The sequence below is a fragment of the Strongylocentrotus purpuratus genome, unplaced genomic scaffold (genome assembly GCF_000002235.5).
Source record: "Strongylocentrotus purpuratus isolate Spur 01 unplaced genomic scaffold, Spur_5.0 spur5_scaffold_5, whole genome shotgun sequence".
NCBI classification, from domain to species: Eukaryota; Metazoa; Echinodermata; class Echinoidea; order Camarodonta; family Strongylocentrotidae; genus Strongylocentrotus; species Strongylocentrotus purpuratus.
In genome coordinates this window covers 27,084,748-27,108,963 of record NW_022145611.1, presented here as the reverse complement: position 1 = coordinate 27,108,963, position 24,216 = coordinate 27,084,748, and the positions used below count along the sequence as shown (strand labels likewise).

Genomic DNA, 24,216 nt, shown 5'->3' with positions numbered 1-24,216 from the left:
TGAACTATTAATAATGTGCAGATGGTATGATTATGTTGGTAAATAGTTTTACCACTTACCAAATAGTGATCTTTACATGGTTTACAAACAGCCAGAAGAGCATTATCTCATATATTCTTGCAGACAATATATATATTTTTTTATTTAAATTTTTTTTTTAAATTCCTCTTCATTTATTAATTGAATAATACGTACATAAGAAACACAAAATCATATTGATTACTGGTACAAAGAAAAACACATGAATTATACTTATACTTATATCACAAAATTAATTATACTTTTTTGTTTAACATACCGTAATATATTTCTTCTCAATGTTTTACTTGTGTGAATGGCCTTCCCAGCAACTCAGTTTTTCTAATTAATGCACTATTTAAGACAAGTATTCCCTGATTAATCAAGAAACTCAATTTTTTTTTTCTCTTACCATCAATGATTTCTGTTTTGGTCTTTTGTAGTTCTTTCCTCATTTCTGTCAAGATCTCTTGCTTGAGTTTCTCATAATCCAGTGAGTTTTCACCTCCTCCATTAGCATTACCGTTGAGAGCAGGCTGTGATGGTCTACGTCTATAGTGGGGACAACATCATAGATGAAAGAAAAGGGTATAAAGTCAGACACATTACCTTTTGGCTTGTAGGAACTTGATACAATAAGTGCACTTTCACCACCATGGGCGAAGATCTGTAATTGATACCTATTGTTCGGGGGGGGGGGGGGGGGGGTGATCTATTCATTCATCCCCCCTGAACAATAGGTATTACGTAAGGATTGACGCCCATGTTCACCACAATGAATTATCAGGGTATTTGATGGGCCTATATTAATTTGTTCCTGAGAATTACATCACATTTGCCATCACTTATTTTGCTTCTATTGCAAATCATACGTTTTTCACAATAGCTTTTCAATTTAAAAGGGGTTTGCAAAAGCAGAAAGGGGATGGGTGGGAAGCAAGTGGGGAGGGGTGAGGATGGGTGGGGAGGAATGGAGGGAGGGAAGAATTTCACAAAAAAGGACTGCAATTTGTATGCACAGTTGACAGCTATTATCAAATACACCAATTTATACTTTTGATTACAATTTTTTTTTTTTTAGTAATAAGAAAGCAAATACTTCCTTAAGACTTTTACACTTTCAAACTGAGATACAGATGTATCACAATTTTATATTTTCGAAAAGGTACAGGATGTTACTTAGCTATCATCTAGACTTCAAAATTAATTTGTATGAATAGTTTTGATAAGCTTGATAGTGCAAGTTGGATCAATCCAATTCTAAAATTTAGTAAGGAAAACTGAACAATGTTCATTTTTTCAAATATTGATTCAAATTCTTATGTTGTACTAGCACAGATTTTTCTATATCTGAAAATTAGGTCCAACAGTTTACTTTATAATTTGTTACAATTACGTAGTCAAATATCAATTCCAAAGTGTATTTTTAACCAATATCATGCAAAATTATTAAGCTGTGCGAAGAAGGAAACACTTAAAAAAGAAGATTTTGTACTTTTTGTCCTCTTTGTGATACAAGTCAATGAAAGGTAATTCTTCTCATTGTCTGCATGGCCAAACCGCACGTTTAATGATCATGGTCAATTTGCAATGTCTTGAAGAAAAAAACTTCGCAACAAATCTGTGACCTGTCAACAGATCCCTGATCAGTCAACACAAGATCTATGAAATTAAATTGGCCAGAAAATGTTACAAGATTGAAGCATCGCAACTTTATGCTGTCTTAAATCTCCTTGATTTTAATGAAATGGGCGGTTCTCCCTGATTATAGCATCAGAGTGAATATTGGTTGAAGAAGTCAAAACTTTTTTAAGTGCAGTGTTAATCGTTATTATTATTTCTTTAACTTGGTGGGTGGCAAGAATTAAAGTATTTGTGATATGATATTATATCACTGTGTACAATGTTAGAAAATGTTAAGGTCTTTGACTTAGTCTCCGACTCTAAGTTGATAATGTACATAAATAACACATATCAAACCTTTCATGTCCAATATCAGTGGTGATGGATTACAAAATTATATTAGTGTGTGCTTCTCTTGATACATGTATATATTGTCTATATATGAATATTTCTGTATCAAATTCATTACGATAGCAGAACATGGTGAGTTATATATATTTAAAGAGTGGTTATTAAAAAGTGCTAGATATAATAGCAATTGTGCAGAAATATATATTTTAAATTAAAGTGCAGGGCTTAAATTAATCCAAGGCCACCAAGGCCATGGCCTTGGATGCCCCTTTGATTGGCTTCAATGCCCCTCTCACTGGCCTTGGAGATTTGTTTGCCCTTTCCAATTCTTCCTATTTGTGCTGTAATATAGGAATGTGCCCTACAGAAAAATGGCCTTGCCCTAAAAATATTGAAATTTAAGGCCTGAAAGTGAGTACTTTGTTTCTCTTGATAAGGCATGTGTATATACGCGTGTGTATAATAATTTCAATGGTATAAAAGGGTCTTTATTATCATTATTATATAAAATACAGAATTTGTTGAATTTATAAAAATTTATAAGCAAGTTCTAAAGGAGTACATTTCAAAATATCATTTGTTTTCTCTCCTCAAAGAAAGAGAAGCATGTTTACAAAGGCAAACAATAACAAAACAAATTAACAGAAATTCAAAAAATGATTTGAGATTAGACCAATAAAAAATACATGTACACTGTATATTTCAACCAACACCTCATGAATATGCAATACTTCTGTATAGCCCCTATATCTGTGCATCCACACCAATCATGCATAAAACACCTTGCAGTACTCATCTCGGCTAAAACGGCTATCATAGAATTATGCCCCGCACAAAAAAGTTACTTCGTAGTTATGTGAATAACTCTGAGCAAAATTGCATGCAGAATCTAGTGTGCTGGTGGAAGAGAGCTTTCACACATGGTTTTTTGGTTTCATATTCTTACACTTCTTGCATTAAAATAATAGCATAACCATTATATCCCTTTGAGATTTTATTTATTTTCTCTAAGCTGAAACCATATTTCTGCTGGATCAAACTTGGTTCTCAGTTTAAAGGGCGATTAACACACATCACCTAAGAATATAGTTTTAAAAAAAACATAATTGTAATTAAGGAGTGTTGATCCATATTTTTACTGTTCTCTTCATTTAAAGGGAAAGTTGAGTTCTGTTGCAGAGGGCGCTACACAAAATAATTTTGTTGTGAGATAATGAAAAACTGAGTGTCAAATTTGAAAGAACATAATATTTAAATGACAAAATCATCTTTGTTTGATCAAAATCGGTTCACAGACGGCTGAAATATAACGATTTCTAATACTTGTGTACCACCACAAATATTAGGTATTTTGAAAAATTTGGAAAAAAACCGTTGAAAAAACGAAATAACGCTTTTTACGTCGTATTTCAGCCAATGCCGATGTCGGCATTTTTGTTGGCATTTTTGTTGGTATTTTTGTGTTGCTTATATTATGCACAACCAGCCGGCCCATGTATTGTTATTTTTAATTAAATAATTAATTAACGGTCACCATGTTTTTTATAAAGTGGAGCTGAATTGGTATGCTCGTATCATAGATATAAGAATAAGAGCAATAACCATGCACTTTGAAGGCATTTGCGGTCTGAAAACAGAACTCAACTATCCCTTGAAGTTTTTTTAGAATGAATTAATGCAAAGTGTTTATTTACGTTAAACCAGACCATTGTGAAGCTATCTATAGGCATATATATATTCACAAAGAACACAACATGGCAATCAAATTAGGTTCAGTTAAATTTTAGCTCATAGCTCTGTCCAAAATCACTTGAGATCCTCAATAAAATAGACAAACATAGGTAGAACCAAACTGGATTTCACTGCCATGTACATGTATCATCCATTGTAAATTTTAACCTGCATGACCACCATCTAGATATAGGTAGGGTGCGTGCAAGGGAACCAACGTGAGCACCAGCTAATGGGTATAGCATGCATTGGACTTATCTTACCCAACAGGCCTGGGGGACTGATTCCCAGGCGAGGGGGCGGTAGCTGGAGGTCGCACACCATGCTGTCGACTTTAATATGGAACATGAAAGCACAAGCACACCAAAGCACATGGAATAACAAGATTTCACAATGAAAGGCAAAATGGTTATAGAAATAAATACACAACAAAAACGGTGACAATTCTGCAAATCATCTTCAGACTCAACTCTCTGATTTGAGTTGTGGGAAACATTAGCCATGCAAAAAGATGTTGCATGCTTTCTGTATACTTCCCAGAGAGACTCGGAGCAAAATGGATTTGCAAAATTGTCCACATTTATCAATAATCCTGTACAATAATGCAGGTACAATGCACATTCCACAAAATCAAATGATATAATTATCTTTCCTAATTAGAGGTTATACAGAATGAATTGATACATCAAACATGCTTTCATATACAAGAATGGAACAACATTGGAAACATATTTACTGGGATATTTGTTGAAAGCTACAAAGAGGTCAATAAAATAACAAAGGTAGTGCCACTGATTTCAATTCTATAAAAATAGGGAAACAGGCAAAACAAAACAAACAAAACCTGATTTGCACATCAATGAATAGTTGCGTTGCTTTCATCAAGTATAGACCAATTCATATTAGAATCTGTTTGACCCTTCCATCTAGAATATTTTACTCTGACAATGATGTCAGCTAAAAATAGTTACATTGTCAAGTTTCAGCTTTCTTTTTCATTCAGATATGAAGATAGCAATTTAAAATTAGAATTAGTAATTATTTTTTATTACTATTTAGTCTCTCCTTTTCTCACCATCACACATAGACTGTGACAGTTCTCATACTGACAAAAAAGGAATGATTGGATGGTTGGAAGTCTTTCATTTCTTAATTTTCTTTGAATTGCAATAGATTTAAATGTGAATCGGTCTATCCCATGCATAGTTTGCAAAGGTAGGACAAGGGTGAGAGTTGCAAGCGTGTACGATAATGAAACAATGAAATATGCAATGCAAAAGTGAAGTATCTACGACCATATAGGCTGAGGATATTGGATAACACTTCATTGGATAATGCTTCATTTACAAACTAGAACTGTTTAACAACAATAGATTCCTTGTAGTCCAGAAACCACATCAAGTTTTTAAATGAAGGAATAATGAGCCTGAAGGATAATATTTTTGGTCCTCATTTGTCTTTCCTGATTAGGATATTTTTTCTGAAATAGAGAGGGGATCATTCTTAACCTCGCAGGATGATTAGCTCTTGGTGCTTTCTGGAGTTAAAGTTTGCAGTAGTGTATGAATAGTACCCTAAAATGCCTTTAATCTCTTTATTAATCTAAACAACAATGGAATGTGATGAAGCTCAATGTATAGTCTTAAAATCTGGATCCAACAGGGCAAACAATTCTACAAGGAATTCCAAAATGAAAGGGTTCTCATACTGCAACAGGCAATCTTTGGTTACAAATACTCTGATACAAAATTTGGCAAGCCGCAACATCTCCCTAAAACCTGTCTAATAGACCCTTTGAAAGCTTAAATGTTTTGATAAGTACCCTTAACCCTCCTTTCACCTATAATACACAAGCCCATCACCATCCCTTTATACACCCAGCTCCCAACACCTCTGTCAAATAGCCTCAGTCTTACCCTACTGAAAATCCTGGAGATGTAGGGGTGTGGGTCTGATGTTGATCAACACCAGACGGAGGTCTCATGATCCTTGTACCATCCACGCTATTTCGGTTGGACACCGGAGGAGGACTACATTGGTATACCAAGAGGGCAGGCAGGGAGGGAGAGGGGTAGGAGGTTTGGTGATGATGATGATTAGAAGGAGGATTATGATGATGATGGTGATGATGATGTTGGTGGTGGTGATGATGATGATGATGATGATGATGATGATGATGATGATGATGATGATGATGATGATGATGATGATGATGATGATGATGATGATGATGATGATGATGATGATGATGATGATGATGATGATGATGATGATGATGATGATGATGATGATGATGATTAAGGTGATGATGATGATAATAATGATCATTGAAAGAGTATCAGTGTGCAAAATTTGTGGAACATTAAGGATGAGGAAGAGGATGAAAGTGAAAATGGTTACCATGGGAATAGATGGCCAATGACAATAAGGAGAATGACGACCAACAGTAGTGGCGATTGTGGTGTTATGGTGGTATAGATGATGTCACATATGTTCATGATCACAGTGAGAACAGGTAGTATGATGATTAACATGATGATGACGACATGATGTAGAAGATGATGAAGATGGTAGTGAAAAAGAAGTTGATGATGATGTTAATAATGCTGATGATAGTGATGATGATGGTAATGATAATGATGGTGGTGGTGGTGAGAGGGATGGTGGTGGTGATGATGATGATGATGATGATGATGATAATGGTGGTGATGATGATGATGGTCATGAGACAAGGGTGATGATTGTGACAATAGTAGTGATAACAATTATTGTCAAAATGAAGAGATGGATTAACAATGGCGGATACAGTAAGAGAGATAAGAACAGTAACTGATATTTAGATTATGTTCAAAGGGAAGTTTACACTGATATCAAGTTGGTTTAAATCAAAGCATAAAATTAGAGAAAAAGATCTATGAAAGGTTTAAGGAAACCGAACCCCAAGTAATAACTTTACTTATTCTGAGAGATTTATTATGTTATTACCCATACATCTACAAGATTCCCCACCAAAGTGTAAGAGAGAGAGGTATAAAGCAAAAATAAAGTACAGTTTCTCAGCACGACATGGGCATCGCCATTTTCTTGATAATGTGACGTACTATGCAAAGTCGTTTATCAAGTAAATGTATTCAAATTTATCGATGCTTCCTTCCCAGGTGTGTGTGGTGATGAAGCATTTCATTCACCTGCTATTATCCTTTGTACTATAATTGCCAGAACGTAAATTGCATACATTAGTTAGTGCTCTTCTTGGTTGAAGGTTTCTCACAAATGAAATTTGTCAACTGCTATAGTGTAGTATTTATAAATGAATTTGTTACAATTGTGCCCCTGTTATTTATTTTTCACCTAATATAATTTCTATCATCTCAGTTGTTATTTTTTTTCATTGAAAAGTAAAGGTTTCGTTATTGATTTAAAAATTCCTTCCAACTAAAGCTTGGTTGCATGATACATGTACAACTTCAACTGATACGTCACATTTTTAAGAAAATGGCTGCGCCCATGTCATGCTGACAGGCATCACATTATGCCAGGAATATCTTCATTTATATATATCTTGTACATTTTCGTAAGGAATATTGTATATCAAAGGTCAGGAATACCTCTCATTTTTCAGAATTCCTACACTTATTCTTTGGGTTTAGGTTTCCTTTAATGAAAATATGATAAAAATAGGAAAACAATAAATATTAATTTCTAAAGTTATAACTGCTCAAACACAAATTGGCAATTCTGTGATGTACCTATCAAAAACTTCTCTCACTTGCGCTGTTCTCAACATTTCACAAATTTCCTCTTTCTTGATTGTTGATGAGGGGACAGATCTTTTTCATTAATAGGTTTAAAGAAACTAGTGTCCAATGATTTTATACAGAATGGATGGATAACTTAACATTTAAATGGAGAAATCCCTGAAAATACATCACCGAGTTGCCAATATAAGTTTGATCGATTACAAATTTCTTTCTTTTTATAAGATTCTCCTCACACATTCAGTGATCCGTTTCTCTCTGTTTTCTGCTTTTATTAAAACCAGCTTAATGTCAGGATGGACTGCCTCTTTAAATTAGAAGCACTATAAGGAGGAAAACTTCAATAAAGAAACACAAGTGATGACAACTAATCTTTTTTTAAAGTCATGATTAATGAGAAATTCTGACAACTATCAAATAAAAGGAGTGAACAGGAAAAAAAGAATTACTTATTAGAAGAATTCTTAATAAAGGAATCATGCTTCACGGCACATCATGCAATGAAGATGCTTGTATGATATAACTAACTGGATGAGAAAAATGAAAACAAAAACAAAAACAAAAACAAAAACAAAGCATATAACATGAGAGACTATCATGGAGGTGATGAAAATGACTTGTCAAGTAAATCATAAGATATGGGGCTCTTTGCACTGAAGAGAAATATAAATGTGTTTATAGAGTATTAAAAAAATGCAGAACAAAATGGAATGTGATTCATCTCAGAGATCTATCATTCTAGTAAAGTATACTGATGTAGCATGCAAATCTAATCAAATCATACATATATTTTGGGGAAGAAATATGGATAAAACCTTACCGATTCAGTTGAGGGGAGGCACTAGCAGTGGTATTATCAACGCCATTTTTTCTTTCCCATGGTTTGGTAGTGGCTGAAGCAAAATATAAGGTATTAAAAACATTATTACTTTTAGTAAAAAAAAAAAAAATTCAAAATCCCTAGCTACTCGGTGAACACAATTAATGTCGAGTAATTTGTATGATTACAGATTGAAGTTCCATTCTGGAAATGATCAGGAAACTAGATGGATCTTCGATGATGGCCTACGCCATGGAGCGATTTCACAAACCAAAACAGAAGCAATATCTAAAATTCAAGTTTGATTGTAATCCATTAACAGGTTCTCAGAATATCGTGATTAAAAGCTACATTTCATAATATATACATGTATGACCCTTTGATCTATTAAATCGGTTCATGGGCTCTGAGTTTGATAGTAATCCATCTGTCAGTTCTAATGATAATGTGATCACAAGCTAATAGTTTTTTCTCACATACAATCTCTATGGGAGGGGGGGGGGGTGACCATTTCAGTGCTGTGAGTTTGACCCATGATCTATTGCATCTTCCGGTGTCATAACTCTCTCTACTCTCAGCTATGATCCAGATTCACTGGATAATTTCAGTGCTGTGAGTTTGACCCATGACCTATCGCATCTTCCTGTGATGCAACTCTGTCTACTCTACTAGCTATGATCAAGAGATGACAAACCCTGGCATGCCTACCTTTTGGAGCTCCTGGGGGTGATATCCTACCTGATGGCTTGGGAGCCGACTCTGATGATGGATTCTCCTGAAAATATACAATCAATAAATGATTAATTCTTCTTTTCCATATCTGTATTTAAGCAAGAGTGCACTTTACCACTCAGGATGTATTTAATTTATCTTACTTTGTTTATTTATTTATTTATTTCCCACTTGTGTGATGGAACACCCTTATCAGCACGAGTCCTGTGTTTCATAGGGGTCCACTGCATTGAATTCTAAACTTTGTACAGAAATATCTTTTAAACACACAACATTTCACAACTGTTGATGTGAAGTTCCCTAAGATAAATTGTCTGTTACTCTTCATAATCAAGTGGTTCATACATGTGGGAGGCAGGGTCATTTATTTCCCCTTGGTTTATCAGAATCATTAGACATAAGCGAAGCGTATTTTAAAGGAGGAGATGAATGCACACAAAAACTTGTTGACTCCCTCCTACCACTTTGTCTCACTAAATTAATCGATAAGTGTGTTCAACATCATTTTGACAGTGAAAACATTACTGATGTTCCAGTCCGTTCATATTTCAGTAGTCACATGCACAATGCCGGGTTCAACACATCTTTAACCATTCACATCATATCCACAAGAACAGGAAAAAGCTGTTATGAGATTCATAGCGGAAAGGCGGTGATATGTTATACGATTAACAAACTTACCGAGGCTTGACGCCGTTTATTTAGTTTCTGCTGCAAGGAGCTCATGAAGTCCCCTCCTCCGCCACCACCTGCAGGTGGTGGTCTGTTACTACCGCCTCCGCCAGACGAACCATCAGTGTTTTCACTCTGTATTGAAAGTAACATGATAATAATCCATCATAATATGTTACACTGGAACCGATAAATGGGGCCTTCATTACATCAAGCTCAATCAGCTACATAGCAAGCTCAATCAGCTACATAGCAAACTCAATCTCCCGCAGTATCATTGTGAGATTCTTACAGCATGGTGGACTTTTGAATGTCTCTATCTGATTAGAATTAATTGTGCTGTATACTTTTATTTAGATTCATACATCCAAGTGGTGGTTCATTAGAGGTTTTAGAGCCAAATTTGTTTTCCAACAAATGAAGGTTAAACCCACATCAGTACAGTGGATAATTCTTGCAACCCATCAGAACCAACAAGAACTTTGAATAAATGATTCAAACGAATTTATTTCACAAGCAGAGGTAAATGCACTTTTGCTTGGATGTAATTTTCGAATGTGTTGAGATACATACCCTGACAACTTTTTTTAATTTAGCTCCAGCTAATGCTGCTGCCAATCCTCCTGCTGTGCCTCCGCCTCCACCTCCTCCTCCTCCTCCTCCTGAGGATGCAGAGGGACCCCCAATAGCTGGTGGTGGTGGTGGAGGGGGTGGGCCTCCACCTGCTGGTGGTGCCGGTGGTGCTGGTGGGGCGGGAGGAGCTGCAGGAGCAGGCGGGGCTGCTGGAACAGCGGGTGGAGCCGGTGGTGCCGGTGGTGCTGGAGGTGCTGGAGGAGCGGCTGGAGGCTGGGGCGGGGCTGGAGGAGCTGCTGGGGGTGGTCTGGACATGGCAGGAGGACCTGATGGTGGTTCTGGTGGACTTGGTCTGGTGGCTGCAAAGGAAGACAAGAAGAGCAAATCAATTACATATTTAGCCTGTTGACTACCAACTTAACTCATTCCCATAGGCGTTATACAGGACCACTCTGTTTCTGTAAGCAGTTATAGTTCAATACAATTCCATTACGGTATGTACTGTCAAAGTGTACAAGAGTAAGTTCGTATGTAAAACCCTATAGTACCACAGAGCTTTAAAGTTTCATTACTGAAATTTCATTTGTCAAATTCCATGAGTCTTAATCATAATTTTAATTTGATTAAGTTTTACTCTAACATGGTAGCCCCACCACTATTTAAAAAAAAAGTTTTTCCATGGGGTACTGTATAAAATACAATCAATCTATTGTTCAAGCAGACAATTTATATATCCTATGGAATAAAAATTCATCATGAACTTGGCTCTTTCTGTTTTCTAGAAAGAATACACAGATATTAGTCAAAATCTACACTTCAACATTTAAACTCTCAGGTGAGGTTTGCCACCTAGGACAAGGACATGTGTAGCAGACCAGTAGTAACAGCAAAGATACATTTGTCAGCCCGTGTCAAAAGCGATCAACGCATCGCCCATCGTCTAATTTTGAAGGATAGGGGTAAGTTTGACCATTAATAATAAGCAATTATAGCAGGGCTGTTCCCAAACAGTTGTAGTAGTCAGCTGTCCTAGCTAGCAGAGGAACTGGGATTTATAACTAGGTAGGAGGGCACATCCTCCCCCCCCCCCCCTCTCTTAAAATAACTCTTATTTGAAGGAGCTAGATCATGATTCGTCTTTTAGGAAAGGTCACTGCGGATTGTGCAGATATGACTGCGTTAGTTCACAATGTCGGAAGAATGTGCACTGCAGGTATGGGACATTAACTAATGATCTGCAGCTAATCAGAAGATTTTTCACTTTTGAAAACGATATTTGCCACACTATCATCAGTTCTAATCGGATTGACCAAATACACATCAGTTGTAATCAAAATATGTCCATTGCAAGACTAAGAGTTTACAATGTTAATAGATTTCCAATAAGGGGTCAATTAATTGTACAGGAATTGTGCAAGTCTTCAGAAATCTTTGTATTCAGATCTTTACTCTCCTAAGAAAGAGTGTCTACATTTATGATCATTACAGTGTACATATGTCAATATATATATTGAGTATAAAAAGTGGAAAACTGAACTCTTGGCTGCACCATTCTTCAATTTCCTGAAGTGGGACCCCACTGAGGTTTCTCTAAAAACTTCAATGCTTAAGCAGATGAGTAAGAAAGTAGCCTGCCAAGTCATAGAGCAATCAAACTTGGCAATCTGCACTTACATTTCAATCTCCTGCAATATTTCAGTAGTCTTCACCGGGTAATCCTGATTTATCACGCTAAATCTAAACCACATTTCCACAGTCAATATTCAGTTTTTTCTTTTGATATCTGGTTTCTTGATTTTAGTCAGTGTTTTAAAACGGATATTCTAAGGGGGAAATGGACATTGATTCACATAAACACTTCTTATTCTGTTTCTATAAGAAAGATGCCAACATAGAAAAGAACAACACAATCTTTCTTATAACAATTTCCTAATGGGCAAATCTCTTCCAAGATCTAAGACCAGTTTATGTCTTTCTCAATAAAAAAAAGTAGCAAGTGTTACATGTATATTCTTGAAGCAAAATTAGTTGAACCTGAAGAGACTGTGTATTAACCACATTTACCTAAAATTAAGGCATTTATACATTTGATACTTTGGCCCTGTAACGAAAAAAAAAAGAGAATTGACATGTAACAGCAAATTTGCTATGGCTGTTTGTAAAGTGGCACAATAGTTTTTGATGTTATAATTAACAGTATGCTCATTACTTGTGATTAAATATTAAATTTCACAACAAAGACCTTTTGCTCATAAAGTTTAATTAAGTTACCAAGCTTGATAGCAGGACATTTTGCTGGAGGTACGGTAACTGACAAAATGGCCTTTTCATTCTACATTTATGAATAATAGAAAGACCCATTTTATGCCCTATTTCAGTTATTAGGGGCCTAATCTTTGATTAATATACTTATTAGAAAAACAGCCGTTTATTCACAATAATGACCAATCAGTATTGATTAAATGGTCAATTTTCTGTTAAATTTTTCCTGGTCTTATTTCCTTTGAACAGGCTTGCATGGGTCTGAAAAACATACTCAAATTTTTATCTAGCTATCTAGCCTACACAGACACTTCTAAAGTAGTATTCTTTTCTGTTCAGGATCTTCAAATCATTTTAACAAGTGTTTATTCTGGCATGTAGTATCTCTTGGCCTCGCATATCTGCCAAGTGTTTGCCCTGCCTAAGAAACAAATCTAATAAATCCATATAGTGGAATATAGTCTTGGTTCCCTGGTAGTAAAAGAGTGTAAACAAATCTTGTATAATCCAACAAAATCTACACTAAATGTGTATAAACAATCATAGTCATGCATATATCTTGTATATATGTATATCTTAATTCACTGGTAAGTTATTTCAAATAACCATTAGCCATTTTCTCTTCAACAGATCCTTTCATTTAGTTAGAATTCAAACACACCATTGTTCAATAACCCTCTACTATACCTACCTGGCATTGAATTGTTGTCCAGACCTCCGCTTCTCCTATTTGTATCCTGCTGTTGGTTGTACAACCTGCACAAGAACGTAACATGTCCTTCATTATTAACCATCGCAATATACCATTCAGCTACAGAACAACTATCCAAGCAAATGTTTTATTGTACAGTGATAATTCAAATGAGTCAATCCATTTCTTCAATTTTGTCTCGGGGGCCCCTGTAACTTCGGGTCATAATTGTCTGTAAATATGTTTGCCAATCTTTCATAATCAGTCCTAACTACAACTTAATTAAGGTCTGTTTGTAATACTTTTGACTTGGAACGATCGTGACATCATCACCGTTCAGACTTTGTATGTCCATCTATCTGTCTGTCTGTCTGTGTGGCTGTGGGTAGAGCTATGGAAGAGCACTTGTTTTCTATTATAAGTGTAAAACTATGTAAATAAAAAATATATGGTGTTAATTTCTTCTCTTCCAACGTGTATGACTGCATTGTTGCAATATAAATTATCACTCTCCATCCACATTGGTTAAAATTATTTTTGATAAACATTCAATTTTCTGACAACATGATTAAATATTGAATCCTTGTATTGCAAAATGTATCAGCAATTACTGCAATAAAGCAATCTTTGCATTTTCATATGGTTGAACATCTCTAGGCTTCTAATCTACTTGGATGGTTGGGAAAACTCATTAGTCTAGTCATAGTTATATCCACTCAATAATCTTTCATTGAAATACCATTGTATTAACAGCATTTCTCATATATCTGAATCTAAATACCAACTACATGATACTTTAAATAGAGCTTTTCAAAATTTAAAGACGGGACTCATGCATAATGACTCTAAAATATCAATCCAGATCGCGATCCTCCTATATATGAAAAAAGTAAAGTGTGGAAGGAGCCCTGATTGATATATAACATGCTGCACCGGCTGTGGACGTTCTTAGATCATTTTTGCGACCCCAATTTGACCAAATGGAAAATCATTCCCCGAGGCTGACTAGGAGTTCAATTTAAATTCCTCCTGAATTGACCATACACATACCACTGGTATTAAATAAATTGATTTTGACACACTGTATGGAATCATATCTAGCTGGCATTTCAGATTTACAAATGTTTTCAATTCCAGGCATTACAATGAATGTTTACAAGTAATTATGAATAGATCAAATCATTTTTCGGATGAATTATGTGGATATTTGCTAGCTACTTAAAGACAGACCTCTTTGACAAATACATGTGTAAATAATTGCGATAGCATTGGGATCCATGAGAAGTACAGGCCTTTTAACACACAATTCAATGATTGATAATTATGTATTTAGGCCATCCATCTAAAATTGTTTGTCATGCCAAATTTCAAAATATGGGAATTGTTATCACATTAAATCACTTTTGATCTTGGTGAAATATTTCTATAAAATAGTTATTCCATTAGAATACAATCTTGAACACAAATCATTAAGAAGTTGTTTCTACTGAATGTGATTAACTGTAAACTTAAGTTAGTATTCTCTTCCTTTCATTTCATGCCTTGATATATTACATGGTTGGGGGGGGGGCATCATTTCCTTACCTGTCATTTTGTGAAGGTCCATTCGACAGAGAGCTGGGGGGAACTGGTGGAGCCGAATGCAGTGGCCTCGGAGTAGGAGCTGCAGAATTAAGAAGAAAAAAATATATATATATATATAATAAAATCATCTGTGAAATTGTTAATCCATGAAGGAATTCAGGCATTCATTGTTCATGAAATATTCAATCAAATCAAATAGTATGTCATTGGAATATTGTCAATAGATATGCTGATACATTGATTTATCAATGACAATCTTAGAAATAGTGTACTGAAGAGTTTAAAAGAATATGATTTAAATTTAGAGAATGTAGAAATTATAGAGATAAAGAAGTCATTTATATGTGAGACAACAATTTGGGAAGAAAGAATGGAATTTGAGCAATCTTCAGCCACTTAAAGGTGTTTTCATTATTTTTTTAATTCATGTGTCCACCTATTCCTTTTTGAAAAATTCAAATTCAAAAAGCATATATTTACCAGGAAATTATATGAATGAATGAAAACAGGAATAACTTCAAATGAAATCATCATCATCATTACCACCACCATCGTCATCACTTTTAACATCATTAGCAACAACATGAGTATCATCATTAGCCTCTATACTTTCATATACTGTATGATATGATCAACTTTTATCCCAGCAGTATTTAAAATGCCAATAGGGAGCTTGAAGTGATGCTGCTATGACTGTATTCCAGCCACTCGTCTCTCACCTCAAAACATAATATAAAATTAATATAACCATGTAGGTCCATGCTATAACCCAGATTCATAAGATGATCTATGGGCCTACAAGGAGAAGAGAGTGAGATGGGGAATAAAGAGTAAGAGACAAAGGAAGGAAGAGACTGAACAAGAGCGAGAGTGAGAGAGAGAGAGAGAGAGAGAGAGAGAGAGAGTGTGTGAAAGAGAGAAAGAGGAAGGGAAAGAGGAAGAGGAAGAGGAAGAGAATAAAGTAAAGAGAGTGAACAAGATAGAGAGAGAGAGAAATCTGTTTGATATTTCTCCTTGATTATCTCTCAAGGATGAGCATCCCAACTTCCTCATCAGTCTCAAAATGTTTTCCATTCCTCAGATACCAAAGCCTGTGTAAAGAGTTAATTGCACACAGGGAGTGGATGCACGTAGATGGTCTACAATTTACGGGGTGAGGCAACTAGGTCTGTCTACCTACAGGGTATAAGAAATATCGCTTGTCAAGAGCCAGAAGGGCATTATCTCAATGTTAAATGATATTAAAGGTAATACAAAGTTTTGGTATGGGGTCATGAATTTGGTTCAAATGAACATGTTGGAAGCATATGCGATCCTACAATATTCGGTGATCGTTGTCGCGGTTGAAATCGAACCTAAAGTTATGAAATTGTAAATAATAAACTCTTTATGTTGTATAGCTCCTTCTCAAGGTCAAGATATTAATTAAGCTGTAAAACAATGTTTCTTGACTAAAATCGACCGATTAGCTATTCCCGTTTGGAAATTTGATATGAAAACTACATATTCTGAGATTTTCATAGTCGCAGCTACCATTGTACGGCCGTAAGCGTTATTTGAAATTTATCAAAATTTACCAGGAGCACCGGTAAATTTCTATATTCAATTTTTCTCAAAAGCAAAAGTGTTTTAGGGCCTCATTTTTCAAGTGCTTATAATACATCCACAGGGGCATCCAAATATATCGGAATTGCAAAGAATCACTATCCACCAAATTTCCAAAAATCCCAAAACTTTGTATTACCTTTAAGTTATTGCCCTTCTGGGCCCTGTCTTACAAAGAGTTGATATCAATCGCAACTTATTTGTGATTGATATCAATCGCATAGATAGGAGACTGCAAACTTGCAATTGATTGGAGGACTTGCAATTGCTTTTGATCAATCGCAACTCTTTGTAACACGGGGCCCTGAATATGACTAGAGGATACAGTCTGCCGTTTCTTATTTTCTACGCCAATAGTCAGGAATTCATCACTTATGCCATGCTTAAACTATCTCTATCTACATTTACCTTGTCTGTAAAGCTAGTATTTGTACGTTTATATTCCTTCAATGTAGATAGATTGTTCAAGAAAGCCATTTCCTGGCAGTTGCTAGGTTTGGGGGCACACATTGAACAAATTAAGTTACGTCAACCTCAGAAATTTCCTGTCGTGTATCTAGGCCTCAAATATGATAGTTGATAGAGAATGATCTTTCTACAGAATGCATCCTTGCTCCACAAGACATATATAGCTAAGTTAAAAAGTGACCAAATCCAATAATGTACTTTGCAAGCTCTTAGGAAGAAGGTACTGCTATGTCAGTAGTGAATTGGCCTTGTTTTGGGTAGAGGCCTACAATGATAAAGGATATGAAAGATTCCTATAGACTTAGTGTTTCTTAAAGAGAAAACATCTACATAATTACAACTAATGTGTATTTAATACCGTATAGGGGTGGACCATAATGACTCTGATTGCAAGAACAGGGGCAGAGCTTAATAATGTAACCCTGTCAGCCAGCTAGAGCTCCAATTATACACGTGTACATGGGTGATTAGCCTCACAGCTAATGAAATGCCCCCCTCAGCCCCCATGGTAGCCCCTGTATTCTCCCTTGTCAAGACAATATTTCTGTCAAAACTTTCAAAAGAAGTCCCCCAAAAGGAAATGGCACCCAATTTATTTGGCACCCAGGCTGGTACATAAGCAAGGGCACTTCTGGGATGTGTCAGCCAAGGTTTAAACCCTCGTGAAGGACGACATTACTCTCTAACACATCCATCTCGATAATGACATCATGGTCTAAATATAACCTGCATGTCTACTACCACACATCACCTTTCCTATCGTATCATCTTCACGCGGGCGAGCGGTAAGATGTTGACACAATCTTCAGACCTACCAAGATAGACCAGAAGCTTTAGACTACCTAGCTGACTTTTAAGATGCCATATCATGACTAATAGCTTGATGGCCATGCATTCGTGGTATGTGACAGTGCGGCGGTGTAACCAGGAGATGATCTATGGTAGACTATGTATTCTATCTGATTAGTATTCTATTTCGAGAGTGTGTTGTCATTGAGTTTGTCCTGTTGTGACACCTTACGTATTGCAAAGTCATGACAATGTTGGTACGAAAGAGAGCTAACTATTTCTTGCTTGCTTCTTGGAACTTTTAAATTCCATGATACGGCCTACCTCAGTATAGTATTTGCATTTTTAGCTTTTTTCGGTTAGAAATTTTTAATTTTTACTATTTCAAGATGCAAAAAAGGCTACCACTTTGGGCACATCCAAAAGAGTACCTACCATCCACACTAACGTTTTTGGAAGGGGGTCCGGCTTGAACATTTTACAATCAGATTGTTCTGTATGCATGAGCCCTATTAGAAAGTAATCTTCACTTCTATACACTTGATACTAATACAATAACACAATGCAATCTGTGTTCAGCATCAACTTTATCTGTCTGTGAATGACCGATTCATCTGTATTGTTTATTATTCCAAACATAATTCACTATGCATCATCCATATCCTTGCCCAATCATCCATAAAAAGTGAAAACAATTTCATTCTTGGTCACAGAAAACTAATAGTTCATGCCAATATTTGTGTCATAAGGCATTTCCTGTCATTCAAATGGCTAATTTACATCCGATGACAGTTGATTTAGGGTATCATGTACTGACATCCAATGCAAACGAGACGATTTGTTTTCAGATGGATAACTATAGAACTTCCATAAATAATAATAGCTCCATAAGCATTCATATTTCTGTCATTCGCCATCATGAGTACAGCTCTAATCCTCCCTAATTGGGCATCATCCTACACACGAGACTTTAGAGTACGAGAGCAGAGTTTCCAAAAAGTTCAACAGGATATTATTTATGTAGTGGAGTTCAGAATTAGAGCTCTGTCAAAAACTGTCTTAATCCCACTGTCAGCTAAGGCTACAGGGATATACAAGAGTGATAATTAAGGATGTACTTTGCTAACACTTTATAAATAGAATGGTTTCTTGTGATTACAACAAAAGACAACAAAGAAATTTGAGAAATATGATAAGGAAGTCATGGCTATCAATGGTGAGTGATTCGAGTAGAAGTGTATTAACTTTTTTTTGGTAATTATCTGTTTGAGATCAACTTGATGCTTAGGCCCTACATGATATTCTGCAGATTTAATCATTTAGGTCTGATGAAAAGATTTCTTTGAAATGCTCTTACCCAGGAACATGTTTTAATTTTTTAAATAAATCATCTAGCATCATAAGACCACAAGAATTAAAAGACTTTGTGGGGGGGGGGGGGGAGGGGGGTTACATTAGCAGCTATGCCCCTGACTGCCAAATGATATTCCATACCAAGCTTCCCCATTCACATATCTTTCACAAATCTATATCATATGTGGTTCAGGAAACTTGAGTCCGTCTTTCAATCTAGCTTTGTCAAGCTCGTGAGGAATTCTTTGTCTTAGGGGACGATAATCAACATGGGTCTTCACTAACCACAGTCCCTACTGAGAATGACCTGCAGGATCGATACAGCTAAATTTGGAGACTGGAAATGGGTGACCGGGAACAAGATCACATGATATTGTTTCCTTCTAAGTGTATGCTACAATTTTTTTCAATGGTGGATAGGTATTTTTAATTCTAATCAATTTCAATGACAGTTTGAAAGTTAAAGTTTAATTTAAAAATTCAAAATCTTTCAAGAAATAAATGGTATAAACAGCATGATTATGAAACAAAAACTTTATTACACTTTAAATCCGTGCTTTAAAGTTTAACTTCTCTCCTAAATCTGTAACTAAAAGGTCAACAAATTTTGAAACATTCGATAATACCGCACGTACATGAATATCTATTTCATGTATTTCCTGTTGGTATTAAGCAGTATTGGAGATACGTGCTCATCATACAATCAAGAACTTTGATCAAATATGGCGTATCATGTTCTCTGCAGTATCCGTTTCGGACCAAGCCCATTGGCATGAGTCACATACAGATACGAGTACCACAAAAAGGACTTTCAAAATCAAACTTCACTACTTGAAATTGGGCAACAAAAATTATTAAAATATAGACCTGGATGACTGTGAACCATATTCAAGATAATTTATAAGCCCGATCATCAAAGTGCCTAGCAAGGATATTGTGACAGGAAAATGGATGATACTGAAACAAAAGTAAAAGAAAAGAGAAGACCTAAATCAAGAATAGTCTACTATTGCTAGATATGCATTCAAAGACAGTTTGCATTTACAAACCTAAACTCAAAATCACTGAAGAATACAAATATATACCTGAGCTGAAACATCCCATACAAAAAATTGCGAATCTCATCAACAGCTATATAATCTGCTGAGAGTCATAAGGGTGTAACTTCAAACCCCTCAAGACTGAGCTGTCCCACCCTAATGTTTCTTTAGACACACTTTACAAGGACTATTATTAAAATCTCTACGTACCAGGAGTAAGCAGCAACATCATTGATCTAAACGATCTCCTTCCAAACTTTGTCATCTTGAATTTACTACTCTCCAAAAAGCAGATCAATATGTGAGACACAAGAACCAATCGCCGGAATGGCACTATTGCAAAGCAAAAAAACTTTCCCAAATTGTTCTCTGCAGTCCCTTTCAAATTCAACAACAAATCAGACAAGAAGAAGGCCCCTCTTTGAAAAAAAAGTCATCAGGAATTTAAAACTAAAAAAGTAGTTCATCTTATGGGTTGAGAAACATGCCAATGCAGCTGTGTTTCCCCAAATGTGATTCAAATTCTTTTGGAAGCTTTTCAAATGGGGTTCAATACAAATCAAATCAAAGTAATTGCGTCCAGAGATCCAAATCACTTAAATGTATATATGCCTATCAATCCTGACATTGTGATGTTTTTAGAAGCTGCCAAATAAGTTTTGAAGTTATGTGTGGGTACATAGTATGAGGACTGAAAGGGGCAATGGTTCAATTGTTTACGTGAAAAGGGTCGATCTAGAATATGCAATTTAATTTCTCATTCATTTTGATTAGATCAATAAAGACAATCACACCTGCGTTACCTAGAATTCATAAAGGTTTATCCACACCATCGTTCAAAACGTTGGTGAGTGCAGGTGTTTGCATTGCCTAATGTCATATGAACCGGCAAAATAAGCTATTATATGGTTATTTCTGAGTTGGATATATCAACCAATAGACCATTGATTAATATCTAAACCTCCTTTGTGAATTCGGGCCATAGGATCTACCTCTAAACTTTGCACTTGTTAGAAAGATGCTGAAACTTCTTCAATCAAACAAGGTTACAGTTGAAATAAAATAATTTAACCAATACATACCTTCTGCTATAATATCCTCCTGCTGGATTTCAACTTCATTTTCAACATGATTCTCCTTCCCGACGGGTGCCCCATTTCCTTCAGTAATTTCATTGGAACCCGCTCCCAACACAATACTCGCTGTAGCGACTGCCGTAATCTCATCGCTCGCACTGCCGGCTACTTCAGGTACCTCCATCATTTCTGGCGATGATGGGGATGCAGCTATGGGCATTTGATGGGAGGATGATGAGAAACTTGTGTTTGACAGATCAAGACCATCATCTGTCTCAGCCGGTGACCTTGGTTCCTCAAAGATAGGCGATAATGGAATCTGCGTCATTCCTATCTCTGCCAATGATGATGATGATGCTGTTGTTGTTGGACATGGTATCGGTAGGCTCATATCACGCACGTTGTTATCTTGGCAATCATTCTGCTGTTCTTGTTTTACATCATCTCGAACTTCTGCACTCTCACTTCCTTCCTTTTCTTCATATTTTGTTTCTGTACTGTCAGAGATTTCTACTGGCTTTTCTGTAATTTCAGTGGATTGTGCATCCTCATTTAAAGGAACATTAACAGAACTATTCAGCAATTCTTCTTTAACATCGCTTTCTACTTGAGAGTCATGAAAAGCACAATGAATAACATTATTATGCTCACTACTCATAACATCTGTAGCAATACTTCCATCTTCACTTTTCTCAATAAGCTCACCATCAGGTTTGTCTCCTTTTTCGTCAGCATCTTCAACAGGAGCTGTAGGCAGGAGGGTATCATTGACGACTCCTTCAGTAACCTCTGTCGTGTCAGTTTTATTTTCCTTTGTGTCTATCATCTCACCCTCTGTGTTGTCTTCTTTATTGCTGGTGTCTTCATCAAGTTTAATTTCTTGTTCGTCTGCTGTGGCTACCGGTGCAGACAATGGTGTATCACTTTCAACTTGCTCTTGACTCTCGAGTGCTGGCTGTTCAGGACTTGCCATCAGAGAAGGAGGGGATGGGTGCATTCCGTTGCTCATTTCTTCTACTTCAGGTAGGCAGTCAATGATGTCATCGGGGAAAAGAATTTGGGGAGAGTTAAAAAACTCTTGCATCTCACCATGTCCTTCAGGCAATGGAGGTGGTGGCTGAGTATTTTCAGGTTCTGGTCCTGGTACATCATCAAGTTGTTTAGGTGCAGATTTGGCTGGTTTTGGAGGCACTGGCGGCAACTGTGTGTTATTGTTTGCATTCGCATTATTGGATACAGAGCCATTCTCAATAAGAACCGACTTACTTTTGGTCGATACATCATTTGCATTTGTATCTTGCCAGTTAGTAGATTTTCCTTGAAGAGCTGTGATCCCGTCAGAATTCTTCATGTCGGATATGAATTTAACATCAGAAGGATTATTAATGAACTGGTTTGTTGTTAAGCCTCCATTTTCCTGGCACTGGTTGGCATCCATCATTTGTTCAGAAGTGTCCATCTTGTTATCATCGATTGATTCCAAGTCTTCGTCACTCACAATCTTGGCTGCTGCCTTGGTCACAGACAAAACAAGCTGTGAAGCAAGAGCTTGCTCAATGGCTCCTACTGCTAGAGCTCTAGCTTTCTCTTCGGCACTCAAAGGGCTGGGATCAATGTTCATAATAGGAGGTTCCTCGAACTGTACCTTGCTCAGATTTGAGCGGTTAATGGAACCTGAATCCCCTTCATAGACAGAATTACCATTTAAGACGAGAGGGTGGAGCCCATTGGTTTCAATGTCAGGATACATAACAGACGATTCTGGAAAAGGGGCAGCAGGACCTTGGTCTAATGCAGGCACAAGATTATTTACTGACATGGCATTCATGTTGTCTGTTGATATACTGACAGGTTGACAGGAACCCTGCTCATTAACGCGTCTCTCGTGATCCCCGAGTGGCGTGATTAATCCCCCTTCCTGACTCTGACTACCACTTCCACCCTCAGCTCCGCCCCATGAACAGCCCCTGTCTGCTGGATAATTATTGCCCAGCTTGGGAGCTACTGGTTGGGAGTTGCTGCTGCTGCCTGTGACGTCCATGTCACCTCCCAGTCCGCTGCTTTGATTTATGCCAAACCCTACTTGCTTTCTCTGATTTATTGGTCTTGTATCCTGAGGTCCACTTGTTGCTACGTTCCCGTTGCTTCTGCCCAGCTGAACAGTAAGCTTTGAGACTGTCTTGCCCGCACCAGCTCTGCTTCCATTAAAAGGTTTAAAGCATTCCTTTCCTCGGTACGCCATGTTGTGTTACTTCAAGTAAATCAAATCAGTCAAGAGAAGAGGTGTTAAAAAGGTGATGAAAAGTTTCCAACCTTCACCTCTTAGAGAATGCTCTCTCAACCCCCACTCTATGATGGCACTTTGCCTCTAAACACAAATGCGAGTCATTAATAAGCCATCAGCTATGATGAGTAAGAGTTCATGATAACATCACTCGTCTGCTCTTTGAATACCTCAGTAGTCAGATCACAAGACAGAACTAACAAACTTCGCAAACGGGTTCGTCAAGCCGGAGCGATGTCAGCGTAGACTGAGCGCAGACTGAGCATAGACAGAGTTGCATCCATGCGCATGGGTTATCTACCCCATTAAATCAAGCATTTAGAAAAGAAAGGCACGCATGCTCCCCATTCCTGATGGGTCACGAAGACCCCTTGCTTTTTGGAATGTCACAGCAGCAGTACTGCAAACATCACTGTCATCATCATCTTCATATAATCTAACACTCACTGTCTTCTGATAAGCTCCATCTCAATGGCTGTGGTGACAGAATTCATACTTGGCACATCCCTCCTTCCCTCACCTTTGCTTACCCATATCATGCGCCCTGTGGAAAGGGATACCTCTCCGGACCACAGATGATCTCATGTCCACATGAGTGACCCATAAATACCTTCATTCCAATAAGATTGTCATGGTCACTTTAGTTTACTCAATGGACAATCCAGATATGAAACTTAAACACCTTTCCGGTCATAGAAAAGTTTCCAATTATTACTTAAGTTTTATCCATGAACATGACATATTTTTAGATATATGTAACAAGATACTTTAATGCACAACGCTTAT

General features: G+C 36.7%; 1 protein-coding gene across 10 annotated transcripts in view; it reads right to left on the bottom strand.

Moving 5' to 3' along the window:
• LOC576114 (protein enabled homolog) overlaps positions 1-24,216 on the bottom strand; it is a 68,202-nt gene that overhangs the window by 4,700 nt on the left and 39,286 nt on the right. For 6 of the 10 annotated variants that reach the window (XM_011679234.2, XM_011679235.2, XM_030999260.1 and 3 more), the window contains exons 4-12: positions 14,816-14,894; positions 13,232-13,296; positions 10,279-10,637; positions 9,715-9,840; positions 9,010-9,076; positions 8,302-8,374; positions 5,640-5,753; positions 3,987-4,055; positions 431-570 (exon numbers count right to left, since the gene is read on the bottom strand). In XM_011679234.2, the coding sequence (XP_011677536.2) occupies positions 431-570; positions 3,987-4,055; positions 5,640-5,753; positions 8,302-8,374; positions 9,010-9,076; positions 9,715-9,840; positions 10,279-10,637; positions 13,232-13,296; positions 14,816-14,894 (1,092 nt within the window). Of the gene's footprint in view, positions 1-430; positions 571-3,986; positions 4,056-5,639; positions 5,754-8,301; positions 8,375-9,009; positions 9,077-9,714; positions 9,841-10,278; positions 10,638-13,231; positions 13,297-14,815; positions 14,895-21,152; positions 23,925-24,216 lie in introns of those variants that run through there. The other 4 variants (XM_011679229.2, XM_011679231.2, XM_011679230.2 and 1 more) reach the window with 4 other exon arrangements.